The sequence below is a fragment of the Euleptes europaea genome, chromosome 18 (genome assembly GCF_029931775.1).
Source record: "Euleptes europaea isolate rEulEur1 chromosome 18, rEulEur1.hap1, whole genome shotgun sequence".
Classification (NCBI taxonomy): domain Eukaryota; kingdom Metazoa; phylum Chordata; class Lepidosauria; order Squamata; family Sphaerodactylidae; genus Euleptes; species Euleptes europaea.
Window position 1 is genome coordinate 19,730,681 of NC_079329.1, and position 17,087 is coordinate 19,747,767.

The 17,087-nt window shown below is 43.1% G+C and overlaps 1 protein-coding gene across 1 annotated transcript; it reads right to left on the reverse strand.

Moving 5' to 3' along the window:
- Nucleotides 1-19: 19 nt before the first annotated feature.
- LOC130490782 (olfactory receptor 6F1-like) lies at nucleotides 20-14,726 on the reverse strand. Its single transcript, XM_056864589.1, has 3 exons — nucleotides 13,797-14,726; nucleotides 3,976-4,023; nucleotides 20-94 (listed from the first exon to the last, which is right to left on the reverse strand). The coding sequence occupies exons 1-3, from the start codon at nucleotides 14,724-14,726 to the stop codon at nucleotides 20-22; spliced, it is 1,053 nt and encodes a 350-aa protein (XP_056720567.1).
- Between the last annotated feature and the right edge of the window lie 2,361 nt (nucleotides 14,727-17,087).

Here is a 17,087-nt window from a genome sequence, read left to right on the forward strand (position 1 = left end):
TGTAACTCGTTCCTTATCTTTATGAAGGGTTATCTTTAGTAGTATTGGTAGTTGCAGTAGTAGTAGTAGTAGTAGTAGCAGTAGTAGTAATAGGCTGTACAGATGCACAACAGTTCAATATTACTTATGTTACATTTTAGAGTATCCTAATTTTGCCATGTATTGCATGATGTGATATATTTCTTACCATAGAGCCATGATTCGAGTGTTATACATGTCTAAACCATGCAAGAACAGTGTCTACTTAATGCTGTTAAATGTCTCATATAAATATTGCATAATTATTATATACCACTTTGTTGGTGGGCAAGAGATGAATAATTATAAAAAAATAATAATAATTAGGCAATGGCATTAAAGGAGAATAGAGTCCTGTTTCACTACCCAAAATGTTATGGTGGGAGTCAAGTGACCTACATGAACAAAATAAAGAGATCAATTTGACGGGCTTTAGAGGAGTACCTGGCTGGATCCCACCCATACCTTTAACAGCCATGAACTGAAATAGTTTATCTATAGTAAAGAAATTGGCCACCATCTTGGATCCAATAGTTATGGTCAAAGATACTTAGTTGGCTAGTGGTACAGTTCTTCTCCTGCTCATGGGAACCAATCACTGGAGCTAAATGTTCAACAGACTGCTCATCTGCATGCAAAGTGCCTGAACGTGTGTGACTACAGTAAATATATGTGCAACTGCATGTGCTGCTTTCTCACTGATGCTCCCCCCCCTCCAGTGACCAATTGTGGTGCCATTGTTGCATACCCAATAATTTTCTCATGCAATAAAATTTATGATATTAGAAGAAAACATTTTTACTCGCATTGGATTAGTCTAAAATGGCTGGAGAGGGTAGGGTTGCCAGCTCTGGGTTGGGAAATACCCGTAGATTTTGGGGGTGGAGTCTGAGGAAGGCAGGGTTTGGAGAGGGACCAGTGCCATAGAGTCCGATTGCCAAGTAGCCATTTTCTCCAGGGGAACTGGTTTCTATCACCTGGAGATCAGTTGTAATAGCAGGAGATCTCCAGCCACCACCTGGAGGTTGACAACCCTAGAAAAGGGCCATCAATTGCCCTCATGTATCTACCCAATTTGCTGTCCAATTAAACTTTTATGCTTGTAATGGAGGCAACTTCCCTCTGAGGCTAGAATCCTCTGAGTCCTTCTTCCCTTGAGGATAGATGTTTATTCAACCTGTTTTATCAGGAGAAGCATTGACTCCAGCAATGCAACACTTGAACACAACCAGCACAGATCTTTCCCTTTCCAAGTAACCCAAGGCACTGCTTTGTGTTTGAGTATAGGTGTAGAAGATAAAAGGGGTTTAGCTTAGCCTTCCCTTAAACTGCAACTGAAAGTTGACAAATCAGCTGAAGTGTACACAGGACACAAAAGAGAAGAGGAGTGTGCACTGTGATCCTCAAATCCAAAAATGGGGAGCAGAACGACTATTTCTCATATTCATCCACCTACTGAAATTCATTTTGAGGTAAATCAACTCTATTTACAATCTCAGTTTTCTCCATCAGCCTGCAGAGAATCTTATTTCTACATATCTATGGATCTGTATCATCACACAAAGTGGTTTGCACATGAGGTGATGGAACGGCGCCTTTCACTTTTCAAGCTGGCCGCCTGCTTTTCACCTACTGTCAGACAGAGGAGCAACTATTCCATAGGAAACCCTGAGCGTTCAGACCTCTGTTGGAGTTTCGGGTGAAGGTATTTTTTCCCTGAGAGGGAGCTAGGAAGGACCAGAGGAAAAGGCTTCTGAGGTGAAAGGATTTTTCTGTTGAGGAAAAAGGGGAGATGGAAGCCCTGTGCAGAGAACATTGAAGCATGAGAAGGCTCCTTGGAGCTGCAACCTTTGGCGATCTGCACTAGCACTAGAGAGCCAGCTTAGCCGCAGCAAAGACTTAATGTGAGAGACCCGCAGAAAGCCTCAGAGAGACAATACAATCATCTTAGCATCTTTTTGGTTCCCACTTTTCAGTTGTCATGTCTAACTTGGAGTTTTTTATACGTGTGTCCTGCTTTGATTTCCCATCCCGCCTTATTGAATTAAACCCTACTTGTATTTAAGTTCTGCTCACGAATGAATATAGGTTGTTGGGGAGGGGGTCTGGAAGTTATTTTGAAATTACATTTCTTTTGCATACTGGCCACCCCTACCCCGTATTAGGAAATGGGGGGAAGTGGGAACCACAGCTGTCCTTTTCTCCACCCCTCTCAAAACGTAGCCCTAGTTTCTCCCACCAACCCTAGCTGAGAGAAGAAAGTATGGGACCTGCATTTATTAATGGTGTGTGTGTGTGTGTGTGTGTGTGTGTGTGTGTGTGTGAGAGAGAGAGAGAGAGAGAGAGAGAGAGAGAGAGAGAGAGAGAGAGAGAGAGAGAGAGAGAGAAATCCTTTCACTTCAGAAACCTTTTTTTCTCAGGCCTTTTTTCTCAGGCCTTCTCAGGGACGAAATAGCTTCCCACCAACTCTAACAAAGGGCCAAACCCCTAGAGTTACATACGCAATACCTGCGTAACACAGGAATGGCTTCTGGCACTCCATAAAGCAATCTTGTGCACATGACTGTAGCCCTACCAAGTCTAAAAAGGGCAGGGATTCTTTTTTTGAATACTGTGAAAGAAAGGGAGAATTTCCACATTTTAATGCTACCTCTCACTTGACCATCAAGTTATATTGCAGAACATACCTCAAATCCAAGATCTACTATCCAGAGAATAGAGTACCCCCAAGAAAGGCAGAAGCTGGCTCTGAATCTTCTATCCTTTTCACAGTAGAGGACTGTTTTCAAGCTAACCTTTCTGGCAAGTATGTTGACATTCATCATGAATCAATGATATGAAGCAGAAAAGACAATTGCCATCCAGCCATGGAACTATAACAGGCTGTCTCCACTCAGGCCTGTCATCTATCTTCCCATGGGATGTATTCCTGGCACCTTCTGCCACGGGAAGTTTCAACAGACAATAAGATGGGGGTGGGTAGTTAACAGAACCATAAGAGCCAGCATGGTGTAATGATTAAGAGAGGTGGGCTCTAATCTGGTGAGCCGGTTTTGTTTCCCATCTCCTCCACATGCAGCCTGCAGGGTGACCTTAGGCCAGTCACAATTTTCTCTGAACTTTCTCAGCCCCACCTACCTCACAAGGTGTCTGTTGTAGGGGAGGAAGGGAAGGGAAGCCAGTCTGAGACTCCTTAAAAGGTAGAGAAAATCGGGCTATAAAAACCAACCCTTCTTCTATTTCTTTGGCTGCTTTCCAGTAGTGACCAGCAAGACACTTGGGGGTTTCAAGCAGGTCTTCATAACGATGACCTTCCCCAGTTAATGGTCTGCTATTCTGTGGCCACAGTTGAGCAGAGATTGCATGAAAAGATGTTAAATAATGTCTTAATGATAAGTTCAGAAGGCCCAAATTCGAAGATCACATGAACTTGCATTTAAATGGCATGCTTCTTTTGCATCAGTTGCTGATGACATTTGACAATGCAGTTTGGAATGATCTGCAAGGGACAGCGGGAGGATAGATTCGTAGCAGGATTTTTAGCAAGTGCAGTGAAATGACTACCAGGAGTGGGCGCTGAAGAAATCACTGTGTACTCACGAGTGACTGTCCTGCAGCTCCGATGAGGGTTCCCTAAGCACTCTTTCGGAAGGGCCCAGAGAGCCAAACAGTGACGCAACCCTTCCTGCTTTCCCTCTCATGATCTGTCTAAGGTCATATAATGAGAATTGCTGACATATGGACATCTAGCCTCTGCTTAAAAACCTCCAGTGAAGGAGAGCCCACCACCTTTTGAGAAAGACTGTTCCACTGAGGAACCTCTCTAACTGTCAGAAAGTTCTTCCTAATGTTTAGCAAGAACCTCTTTTGGTTTAATTTCAACCCGTTGGTTTTGGTCCAACCTTCTGGGGCAACAGAAAACAATTCAGCAACCCTATGATCAAAGTGCCAAACTACATCGAAATTCAGAACAAGGGACCAATATAAGAAAACCCATTTGTGTAACTGAAAAGGTACAACATAATATTATTGATCATTGGTATGTTAAAGCATTTCAAGAAGGAATTTAGACCCATCAACACCTTTGCCTGAAATTCCTTTAGCACAATGGTTATTGTAGCAGGTCATCTGCTCATCCTATATACCTTTAATGTAACAATGTAATTTTATTTTTGGCACCAGAGTCCCAGTTCATAAAATACGTACCTCACTTTTATCCCATTGGAATTCAGGGTGGCTTGTATGGTTCTCATATACTCCTTTTTTATTGTTGCACGAGTCCTGTGCGGTAAGTTGATCTGAACAGAATGCCTGGCTCAAGGTCATCCAGTGAACACTTCAAGTTGGACTTTGAACCTGGGTCCAGGCTCAACTATTACCCCTTGCTGGTTCTAACCAAACTCTTTGTATTTCCTGCACAAATTTATCCAGTTGCCAGGTGTCTCATCCCATATAACTTCAATGGAACAATTTCACTTTATTTTTTTGAATGGCCGCGGCCGGGGGCGGGGCCTGGCTTTATCCCCCCCTCGGCACGCCGGCCGGCCCAGACCCCATTGGGTCAGGAGGGCTCCCGTGACCCCCGCGTGGAGCCCGCCGGGGAGCGGAGGGGGCGGAGGTGGCGACCGCGGGGCCGGCTGGGAGCCTGCCCGGCCATACCCCTACCTGGCCGCCTCACGTAGGATCCAGGCCCGCCCCTCTGGCTCCCGGCGGGCTGGCCCACCCACACCTGGCCCGGCCGGCTGCGGCCCAGCCGCTTGGGAATGGCGCCGCCACTTGCCTCGGCCGCGGCCCAGGTAAGAGCGACCTGCTCCCTGTCCCTCTGCTCCTCCCCCGCAGCAGGTCCGCAAACCCGGATCCCCCCGAGCGGGATCCGTTGCATACTGTGAAAGAAAGGGAGAATTTCCACATTTTAATGCTACCTCTCACATGAACTTGCATTTAAGTTGCATACTTCTTTTGCATCGTTTGCTGTTGACATTTAACAATGCAGTTTGGAATGATTTGCAAGGGACAGCAGGAGGAGAGATTCATAGCAGGACTTTTAGCAAGTGCAGTGAAATGACCACCAGAAAGGGGAGCTGAAGAAATCGCTGTGTACTCACAAGTGACTATCCTGCAGCTCCGATGAGAGTTCCCTAAGCAGCCTTACGGAGGGGGGATTTAGAGCAGAAAAATAGTAAGCAAAGAAGATGTTTAACCCTTTTCCCAACTGCTCCCACCCACAGTGGAAACCTTTTCTTTTGCGTTCCATGTGGGGGACAGTTAAAGAAGCATCCTGAGACTGGGCTATAGTGAATCTGAAATGACATCTGCTTGGCAGCTGCCTGAATTCTGGCAGGGTATCAGGCAGCTAGGAAACACAGAAAAGCAGAGGAAAGGGGAGTCCGTGTGAGATAAGCCACTAGTTCAGTGGTCAGCAACCTTTGTTGATCAATAGGGTTGCCCATTCAGGTTGGGAAAAACCTGGAGATTTGGGGGGGGAGCTTAAGGAGGGCAGGGTTTGGGGACGTCAGGGACTTCAGTGCAGTATAATGCCATAGGGTCCACCTTCCAAAGTGGCCATTTTCTCCCGGTGAACTGATATCACCTGGAGATCAGTGGTAACAGCAGGAGATCTCCAGCCACCACTTGGTAGTTGGCAACCCTATGATCAAAGAGCCAAACTACATCAAAATCCAGAGCAAGAGACCAATATAAGAAAACCCATTCGCGTAACTGAAAAGGTACAATGTACGATTATTGATCATTGGCATGTTCATTCATAATCCATAAAGGTTTGGCAGTCCAACTCATAGGTTTCTGCTAGCCCTTTGTTAGGCAGTGGCAAAAATGAGATCTCACCATAACTAATGAATAGACAAAGGAGCCCCCTGTTTTAGGTCAGTAGCATAAATCTGCACCTGGTTTGCGATTCGATCCCCACCTGCTGTTCAGGGCTATCATTTCCATCAGTAAAGCATTTCAAGAAGGAATTTAGTCCCATCAACACCTTTGCCTGCCATTCCTTTTGCACAATGGCTACTCTAGCAGCTCGCTTGCTCATCCCTTTTACCTTTAATGTAACAATGAAATTTTCATTTTGGTGCCAGAGTCCTAGTTCATAAAATATGTATCTCACTTTTATCCCATTGGAGTTCAGGGTGGCTTGTGTGGTTCTCATATACTCCCTTTTTATTGTTGCAATAATCCTGAGGGGTAGGTTAATCTGAAGAGAATGCCTGGCTCAAGGTCATCCAGTGAACAACTCAAGTTGGAATTTGAATCTGGGTCCAGGTTCAACTACTACCCCTTGCTGGATCTAACCAAAGTCTTTATATTCCTTGCACAAATTTATCCAGTTGCCAAGTGACTTTATTGCCTATTGTGTGTACAAAAAATTATTGTTTTTAATCCAAGCTTTATTTTATAAAATCCCTTATTTCCTACAGCTAATACAGAACAGAACAAATCTCACCGCCAACACAGTCTTCATTCTCCTGGGATTCAGCGATCACCCAGAGCTTCAGATGCTTCTCTTCCTGGCTTTCCTCACAATCTACATGCTTACTGTGGCTGGCAATCTCATCATCGTTGTGCTTGTCGTCAGCGATGGGCATCTCCACACCCCCATGTATTTCTTCCTAGGGAACCTGTCATGCTTGGAGATCTGCTACACGTCCACCATCCTGCCCAGATTGCTCTTCAGTCTGCTGACAGGAAATAGAATCATTTCGGTTCATGGTTGCATGGGACAATACCTCTTCTTCGGTGTCTTAGCAGTTGCAGAGTGTTATCTCTTGGCCGTGATGTCATATGACCGATACTTAGCCATCTGTAAACCCTTGAGGTACACATCTCTCATGAACAGCCGAGTCTGCATTTGGCTTATTGCCGTCTCTTGGATGAGTGGGCTGCTAAATGTTAGCATAGTCACGTCACTGTTGTGGCAGTTAATGTTTTGCGGTCCCAACGAAATTGAACATTTCTTTTGCGACCTAGCCCCCATGTTAAAGCTCTCCTGCAGCAACACTGACTTAGCAGAACTGGTCATCTTCATTTTTTCCTCCATAAACACTGTACTCCCCTTCTTACTTACCCTGATCTCATACATTAATATTATCATCACCATCCTCCAAATGAAGACCAAGGCTTCGAGGCAGAAGGCCTTCTCCACTTGTTCGTCCCACCTCGCTGTAGTGATTCTTTTCTATGGGTCTCTGATTTGTGTCTATGTACTTCCAGAAACTACCACGCTGAAGGGGCTTCATAGAATCTTCTCCCTGTTTTACACGGTCTTCACTCCCATGCTCAACCCTCTTATATACAGTCTGAGAAACAGAGAGGTCAAGGCTGCTTTTTTTAGAACTGCAACTAAAATTGTCAATGTAGCTCGTACCTTCCCTTAATGGTGGCTGTTTTTATTTTACTTTTGTTAACGAGAGGAAGAAGAAGCTACGGCCTAATCCTTGCCCCGCATTTTAGCATTGCTATTAGCATGACATTCTACATGAAGCAATAGATTTCCCACTTTAAGCTCATTTATTTTACATACTGCTGATGAGTAAAGAATCTAAAGGGGTAGGATTTGAAATGCATACATTCTGACATTAAACAGGAATTGCATGCATTTCCCTGCTGCTCTGAAATGTCTTATTTAATTATGACATAATCATTTAACGCATTTCAGGGAGTAACGAGTCTATAACTCAATATTTGAAAAGATTGCCTTCAGAAGCATTTTATTCATCATTCCATAGGAGTAATGTTTTATAATGGGATTTTACTTGAAAATGATTTTCTGAAATTTCTAATCAGTCAGTCAGTCAATGGAATCTCTATTTTTTCCACAGGGAAAAGACATAGGGGGGTAGGGTTACCATCCCCCAGGTAGCATCTGGAGATCTTCTACTGTAGCAATTGATCTCCAGATGATCAAAATCAGTTCCCCTGGAGAAAATGGCTGCTTTGTAGGGTGAACTCTATGGCACTATACCCTGCTGAAGTCCCTCCCCTCCCCAGGCTCCACCCCCAAAATGTCCCTACCCAGAGCTGGCAACCCTATTGGTACTGCCTTTAGCTAAGCTCAGCTACCCAAGTCTAACTAAAGCTGTCATATTCACTGCACTTCACTTACTGTGTATGGAATTCCATTCCATATGCTATATATCATTAAATCTAAGCTTTTCCATAAAATCCTTTATTTCCAAGAGCAAATACAGAACAGATCTCACCTACAACACAATCTTCATTCCTCTGGGATTCAGTGATCACCCAGAGATATAGACATTTCTCTTCCTGGCTTCCCTCACAACATACATGCTTACCATGGTTGGATCTCATAAATGTAGTGCTTCATGTCAATGACCAGCATCTCCGCACGTCCATATTTTTCTTTGTAGGGAAACTAGTGTGCTTGGATATCTGTTACACACCCACCATTCTGCCCAGAATGGCTTATAGAATTTTCTCTCTCTGGCTTCAGAGAAAGCCTTGTTACAAACATTTCTCCATGAAGTGGCTACCCTTCGAGGAGTAGGGAATACTCTCTAATTTTTTAGGGCTAGATTCTGCTAAAATGGCCTATGGTCAAAGTCTTCCCAATTAGGATTGCCATCTCTGGATTGGGACATTTCTGGGAATTTGGGTATGGAGCCTGGCAGAGTTTGGGGAAGGGAAGGGGATCAGCAGGGATGTGATGCGTTCAGTCCATCCTCTGAAGCGACCATTTTCTCACTAGACTAGATTATGATAAAATGGCAGAATTGGCCTTTAACTTCTTTCACTAGCGTACATGGTTAGGTGTTCATTAAAGTCCTCATATCTCTAATAAAGACAAATTCCCTCAGAATTAACAGTCCTCTGGGTTTCCTGTGCTCTCCTGAGGAAAAGTGTTTATCCTGCCTCCACTTCTGTGAGATGCTTGACTCTAGCAAAGCAATATTTGAGCTCCACCACCACAATGCTTTCTACCTCCAGATGGGTAATGGCACTGCTTTGTGTGAAGGTTTAGAAAATAAATAGGGAGTCAGAAGAAGTTGAAGCATTTAAATCAGCCGAAATTCCTAGAGCCGACAAGAGAGAGCTGTGTAGTATATGAGTTCATGTAGACAAAGGACCCAGGAAGAGAAGAGGTGAAGCATGCCTTGAGATCCCCATGGCCAGAAATGGGAAGCAGATGGAATATGACTAACATTCATCTTCCTAATGAAATCCAGTTTGAGGTAAAGCCATTATTTCAATACTAGCTCAGGTATCTCCATCACCCTGTGAAGAATGCTGTGTCTGTCCATGTTTTATGTGTGACGGAATAGTACCTTTAGCTGTGCAAGAAAGACACACAGTTAACTTATTCATCTTCAGTCGCATAGTCATAGATTTTTTAAAAAAATGTGAAAAGGCAAGAGATTCTACATTTTAACACTACATCTCTCTTTTCATTTTGTACATGAGACCACAGCCGATTCCTTCTGAGATGCTTGGCTTCAGACTTGACCACCCATGAGGCCAGGTTTTGCGGCATAACAACTTGCCCTAAATAAAGATGCCACACCAAATAAAGTAGTTAAACTATTATTTTTGTATCCAGCTGATCTGACCGATCCAAAAGAGTCTAAAGAATTCTTGGTTGGCCCCCGAGTGATCTGTTATTCACATACCGCCAACATACAAGGATGGCTGGGCAGAAGCTGGGCAACTAGCCTGAAGAAACAAGATAGGCCCCTTTAGTAGCAGCTTAATGGGATGTTATTTACTAGGTGATGTTATGTGCCTCCATGCTATGAAAAACTTCAGCTGTCCATTTCTACAGTAAACTAGTATCTACATCCTACTGATTTTTTTAACTAGAAAAAATGCATCCTCATAACTCATTTCTACAGCCTACATGTATAATCGGTTGAACCTTCTGCCACTGGGAATTCCAATGGCCAATAAAATGAGGATCTTTAATCACAATTCATGGAATTACTATTTGCTGAAGTAGCAACTGATTTTAACCAGGCTGTTCAACCAGTCCATATCATGTCGTAAATATTGGCTTGCCTTGTTGTCAATATTGGGCATTCAGGTTCCTGGAGGTTTCTAGCAAGGTAGTGAGAATGTTGACCGTCTCCTGTTTATGTTCCATCATTCTATGAGCCAAGTTTGGTAGGTTTTGCATGAAAATATGGTACATACGAAACTCAAATTATGACCCCCCAATAGACCAAAAGCTGAGATCAGGTAAAATTTAAGTCTCTGTGTATGTACAAGTACGTATATTGTAACTCCAATGATGGCTTTTGAAATGGGGTTTTCTTTGTGAGTGTGCTTTGGGGGGAAGCAACGTGAGGAAAGCAGGCAACCTTTTCCCTATTGCAGCTTCTTTACTGCAATTCACCCTCTCCATCCAACTTCCTCCCACTGTGACAAACCTGTGCCTTTTCAGCTCCGCGGATGGGATGGAGACAGTAGAGAAAATATCATCAGGAATAGATCCAGCATACTTCCCCCTTCTTTACTCTGAGTTTAGCTACACCGAGAATCCAAGGTCTGGGTCAATTACATCATAATGAAATAATGTGGATAAGGATATTTTAAACTACAATAGATTGCATGAAAATGTAGCATCATATCCCAATTGTCTAGCCAAATGAAGACTTTCTGTATGATCAGAATTCAAGTATTGTTCCATGGTGGAAAGAAGTATCAGGTATCAGGGTGGAAAACTCCTTTTGAATCTGGGCATATCTCCTTTCCAGCTGCCTGAACTCCCAATCTGGTTGAATATTGTTGGAGGAATTCATTTGGGCTAGAAGTCTGGTTCACTTTTACCTTGCCCTTCCTCCAAGATGCTCAGGGCAGCTTAAACAGTCTTCCTTATCTTTTATCTCTTGCTTTAGTCCACATAATAAGCCTACAAGGTAAGTTAGACCAAGCGAGAGCAACTGGACCATGATTGTTCATAGTCATGCAGCTTCACCACTTAGGAGGGATTTGAACCACTCAAACTATTATGCCATCTTGGTCCTAAATGCAGGCTTCAAATATTGTGCAAAAACGTATCAAGTCTCCATGTGTTATGTTTTTGTATACCATGTACAAACTCTGTTCTATGTAACATATTACATAAATGCAAGCTTTGTTTCATAAAATGCTTTATTTCCAACAGCAAATAAATAATAGAACAGATCAAACGATCATCACAAATTTCATTCTCTTGGGATTCAGTGACCATCCAGAACTGCAGATTCTTCTCTTCTTCTCTTTCCTCGCAATCTACATGCTTACTGTGGCTGGAAATATTATCATTGTAGTGCTTGTTGTTGCAGATCTACACCTCCACACCCCCATGTATTTATTCCTAGGGAATTTGTCCTGCTTGGAGATATGCTACACATCAACTATCCTGCCCAGATTGCTCTTCAGTCTGCTGACTGGGGATAGAACTATTTCTGTTCATGGCTGCATTGTACAATATTTCTTCTGTGGTTCTTTAGCATCTACTGAATGTTACCTCCTGACTGTGATGTCCTATGATCGATATTTAGCCATATGCAGACCATTGCAATACACATATCTTATGAATGGCAGGATTTGCTTCGGGCTTCTTGCCATCTGTTGGATGACCGGTCTGTTAAATATCAGTGTAATAACATCACTTTTGTTCAAGCTATTATTTTGTGGCCCCAATGAAATTGAACATTTCTTTTGTGACATAGCCCCTCTGTTCAAACTTTCCTGCAGCAGCACCCACTTAGTGGAGCTTGTAAATTTCATTTTTGCCTCCATAGTCACCTTACCCCCATTTCTACTTACCCTGATCTCATACCTGTGTATCATCATCAACATCTTCCAGATGAAGACCAAGGCTTCCAGGCAGAAGGCCTTCTCCACTTGTTCCTCCCATCTCATCGTAGTGACACTTTTTTATGGGTCACTGATTTGTGTCTATTTACTTCCGGAAACTAACACACTGAAGGAGCTTCATAAAACCTTCTCCCTTTTTTATACCGTCTTCACTCCCCTGATCAACCCTCTTATATACAGTTTGAGAAACAGAGAGGTCAAGGCAGCCCTTTACAGAACCTCCACTAAAATTGTCAATGTAGCTCATTTCTTATCTTTATGAAGGCAGTAGTAGCAGCAGCAGCAGCAGCAGTAGAATGTATAGATGCACAACATTTCAATATTGCTTAAAGTCACAGTGCACATTGGAATATCCTAATATTGCCATGCCCTGCATGAAGCAATATATTTCTTACCACAGAGCCATGATCTTAGAGTTATGCATGTTTAAAATATGCAAGAACAGTGACTACTTAATGCTGTGAAATGTCTCGTATAAATATTAAATAATTGTTATATACTGCTCTGGTGGTGGGCAAGAGAAGAATAAAGTTTTATAAAATCATCATTGCGCAACAGCATTAAAGGAGACAGAGTACTGTTTATTCACCAAAATCACCTACTCGCCTAGTCCCTTACTGGAGATGCCGGGGATTGAACCTGGGACCTTCTGCATGCCAAGCAGAGGCTCTACCACTGAGCCATGGCCCCTCCCTTTCTTAATACCTTCACTGTCCAATATGGTTTTTAGATGGGCAGACAGACACACTGTTAAACAGACAAGTAGATATTAGAGTTATGGTCCCCAATACAACCTTTTTCAGTGGTCAAAGGCTCCTCCCATTTTCACCAGCAGAAAACCTGGCTAGATCTATCCAAATGTGTAGTTAAATCTAGAATAGCATGACATTCGTTCTGCACTTAGGCTTTCAGTTCCTCTATGTATTTCTCCCAATTTATGCCCTGAGAATCAAAATTTTGCATCAATTACATCATAATGAGGTATATGTGAATAAAGATATTTTAAACTAAAATAGAAGAAGAGTTGGTTTTTATATGCTGACTTTCTCTACCTTTTTAAGGAGAATCAATCCGGCTTACAATCTCCTTCCTGTTCTCTCCCCACAAAAGACACCTTGTGAAGTAGGTGGGGCTGAGAGAGTTCTGAGAGAACTGTGACTAGCCCAAGGTCATGTGTAGGAGTGGAGAAACCAACTCAGTACACCAGATTAGAGTCCACCACTCATGTGGAGGAGGGGGGAATCAAACCCGGTTCTCCAGATAACAGTCCACCGCTCTTAACCACTATGCCATGCTGGACATGAAGCCTCATATCTCCTTTGTCTTGCTGAATAAAGACTTTCTGTGTGATTAGAATTCTAGTATACATTCAAGATGGTGTAGTGGTTAAAAGCAGCAGACTTTAATCTGGAGAACTGGGTTTGATTCCCCACCCCTCCACATAAAGCCTACTGGGTGACCTTCGGCCAGTCACAGTTCCCTCAGAACTCTCTCAGCCCAAGTGGAGGCAGGCAATGGCAAACAACCTCTAAATGTCTCTTGCCTTGAAAACGTCATGGCAAAAATAAATAAATAAATAACCCAAGGTGAAAGTATCAGGTGCCAGGGTACAAAGTCCCTTTGAATATGAGTTTATCTGCTTGCCAGCTGCATGAACTCCCAATCTTGCCAAATATTGACAATCCATCTTCAAAAAACAATCAGCACCATAACATGATAGGTTTGGGTTTGGTTAATAGAAGGAGGAAATATGTTTATTAGTTAGTGGGAATACTGGTTTGCTTGTAGAGCAATCAGGGGGAAAACTTTGAACTATGTCCCCTAGTTTGTTAGCCTTCTGAAGGAACATCTTGGCCATTATGAGAAACAGGAAGCTGAACGAGATAGAACCCTGGTGATATTCCATAGGGCTCCTCTTACATTCTTACATTCTTGTAAAGTTTCCTGACCCCTTTCTTCAGTGCTCCTTTAACTTCTTTGTTTCTTAAGCTGTATATAAGGGGATTAGCAAGAGGAGTCAATATGGTGTACAGGAGAGAAAACACTTTGTTTAGGTCTCTCAGGGTGCTAGAGTTTGGTAAGACATAGACAACTATCAAAGTCCCGTAAAAAATGATTACCACTAGGAGGTGAGAGGAGCAGGTAGAGAAAGCCTTTTGCCTTCCAGAAGCAGATGGGATTTGCAGGATAGAGGTGATGATGCAAACATAGGTTGCCAAAGTCAAGAAGAAAGGTGGGAAAGCACATACAGATGACAATATGAAACTCAAGACTGTTACTGTCCTGGTGTTGCTACAGGACAGATTGACCAGTGGGGCAAAATCACAGAAGAAGTGGTCCATCTCATTGGCACCACAATAAATGAGCTGGGACATGAAAGAGGTGGTGATGGTGATCGCCAGCCATCCACCCATCCAGGAACCAGCAGCTAGCTGAGAACATAGTTTGTTGTTCATGACAGTAGCATAGTGCAGCGGCTTGCAGATGGCTAAATAGCGGTCAATGGACATGGCGGCTAGCAGGAAGCACTCGGTTGTGACCAGCATGCCAAAGAAATAGTTCTGGGCAAAGCAACCTATGAATGAAATAGACCTGTCCCCTGTCAAGAGACTATACAGCACCCTGGGGAGGATGGCTGAGCTGTAGAAGGTCTCCAAGCAAGATAGGTTGCCCAAGAAGTAGTACATTGGGGTATGAAGATGCTGATCAAACACAACAAGAACAACAATCAGGATATTCCCACTGATGGTCATGATGTAAATCACCAAAAACAGAAACAGGAGAGGAATCTGGGCCTCCCGGCCGGTCCCAAACCCCAGGAGAATGAATTCCGTGGTCATGGTTTGATTTCCTCCACATAGTGTTTCCCATGGAGGCATGGAGGCAAAATCCAGCACACTAGAGAAAGAAAACGAAGCGTGGATGAAGTAAGGGTGGGGGAGAGGTGAATTCAGAGGACCTACAAAGTAAACCAAGATCTTAATTTCTAGATGTTTAGATCTCCCTTTGCAATGCAAGCTTTGTATCAATGTGCTAACTGTTTTTTTTCACAAGATTTAGGTATTGCCTCCAAGATTTTAGCCAAACCAATTTAATTTATCTGAATCCCATGTCATTTACAAAAAAGGGGGGTTGGATTCAGCCAGTTTTTCTGCTGGTGAACAAGGAAGGTGTTATCTTTGAATACAAAAAAAAAAGGCTGGGATTTATGGGGTCTGCATGTGGAACACCAGGAAGAATATGTGAGGAAGAGAATTTGGTGAGATGGAGCAGAAAAGCTGGCAAATATAAAAGCAAAACAGATAACACATGAGCCCCAGGAGAGAACAGATAACATATGAGCTCCACATCCATCTCCTTACCCTTTAACATCTGGGAACACGGGACCTGCATGGACAAAAGCCATATGTGATGGGGGCTTTAATAAAGAGGCGTATTGAGCAAGAATTCGTGAAAGCTAATTGGTTCCAATTCAGGGTCATTTCCCCTCGACCATTTTTCTTCACTTGCATTAATTGCAATCTCAGTGTCCAACCATGTGTCAGATGCAGTGGATTCTTTACAGCTCAATCCTAGGCAGCCTTACCCAGAAGTAAGTCCTGCAGCATTCACAGCGTCTTAAGCTCAAGTAAGTATGCATCGAACTGTAGGTTTACTAACTCTTTTTACATCTGGCTATGGATTAGACAGTGTTCAGAGATGCAGAATTCCTGCTCTTATTATTTCCTTTTATATTTTCCAGAAAGGCTATGCTTCTCCAACAGTCTATACCAGTGGTTCCCAAACATTTCCGGCCACTGCCCCCTTTGTTCCACAAACTCAACCCCCTACCCTATCCAACAACACAGTTCAAGAGGCCTACCTCTAGCACCCCCCTGCTGCCCCCTTGCCTTTTAGTGCCCCCAAGGTAATCCCTCCGCCCCCCAGGGGGTGGTGCTGCCCATTTTGGGAGCCACTGGTCTTAACCATAGTTAACCATATGGAACTTAGCCATATGGAACAACTCCAGTCCCATCTAATAATTTTGAGATTTCAGCATCTGTATATTTTTGTGTGTTCAAAGAGACTGGATACTTTGGTCATCTTATATCATGGAAATTCCTGTTAGAGTCTTATGTGGATTTGCATAGTGCTGTTCTGTTTAATTCACATAGACTTCTTTGATCCAGCTATTTCACTCGATTTTAAGATCGGTTGACTTTAATCTGGAGAACCAGATTAGATTCCTCTCTCCACCACATGAAGCTTTCTGGGTGACCTTGGGCTAGCCATAGTTATCTCAGAAGTCTCTGAGCCTCACCTTCCTCACAAGGTGCCTGTTGTTGGGGGGCGAGGAGGTGATTGTAAGCCTCTTTGAGACTCCTTTTGGTAGAGAAAAGTGGGGTATAAAAACCAACACTACTTCTTCTTCTTGTCCTTGTTCTTTGTGCAAGTCCTATAATCTCCAGCACACTTTTTGGGGATGCTCAGAGCACGCCCTTGCTCCTTATTTCACCAGCAAGAAAGTTGACTGGATCCTGCCCACTGTGTAAAACAGGATACACTCTTTTTCAACACTTAAATTTTGGGTCTTATTTTCATCAGATGCCCTTTCGTTCTACCTCAATGCAAAATGGTAAACAATGTCCTTATTTGTTTTAAAGGACTATTTTTCTTCATTATACCCACACTCTCTATCATGCCAAATATGCTACATTCAGTTAGATTTTGATTATCCTAGTCTGCTTGTTAGATGGATCCTCATATAGATTGTGTGGACCTACACTTAATCAAACATTTCTTCATATAGAGCATCATCAACTCTGTGTAATCTGCTGTGTAATGCTCTTTGAGTCTCAGTGACAAAAGCAGGCTAGAAATACAATGAACAAATATATATAAAATGGTCTACTGGGTCTGTGCCTTGACCTGGATGGCCCAGGATAGCCTGATCTCGTCAGATCTCAGAAGCTAAGCAGTCAGCCCTAGTTAGTATTTGGATGGGAGACCACCAAGGAATACCAGGGTTGTTGTGCAGAGGAAGGCACTGGCAAACCACCTCTGTTAGTCTCTTGCCATGAAAACCCCAAAAGGGGTTGCCATAAGTCAGCTGCAACTTGACGGCACTTTACACACACACACACTGGGTCTATGCACACATTTTCAGAAACATGGAATGTACAGGTTCCAATTGTATAGCTCCATCCTGTGCATCTTCCAGTTTGGTCATAATTGTAAACTGAAGGGCTAAAAAGTGAAAA

Excerpts from the sequence above, each read along its gene's own strand:
- LOC130490782 (XM_056864589.1), bottom strand. The coding sequence starts at position 14,726 with ATGCCTCCATGGGAAACACTATGTGGAGGAAATCAAACCATGACCACG. Across the intron at positions 4,024-13,796 it reads AAGGAGCACTGAAGAAAGGG|TTACACAAATGGGTTTTCTT; the intron begins GTCAGGAAACTT and ends GTACCTTTTCAG. Across the intron at positions 95-3,975 it reads CCCTTGTTCTGAATTTCGAT|CCTATTACTACTACTGCTAC; the intron begins GTAGTTTGGCAC and ends GCATCTGTACAG.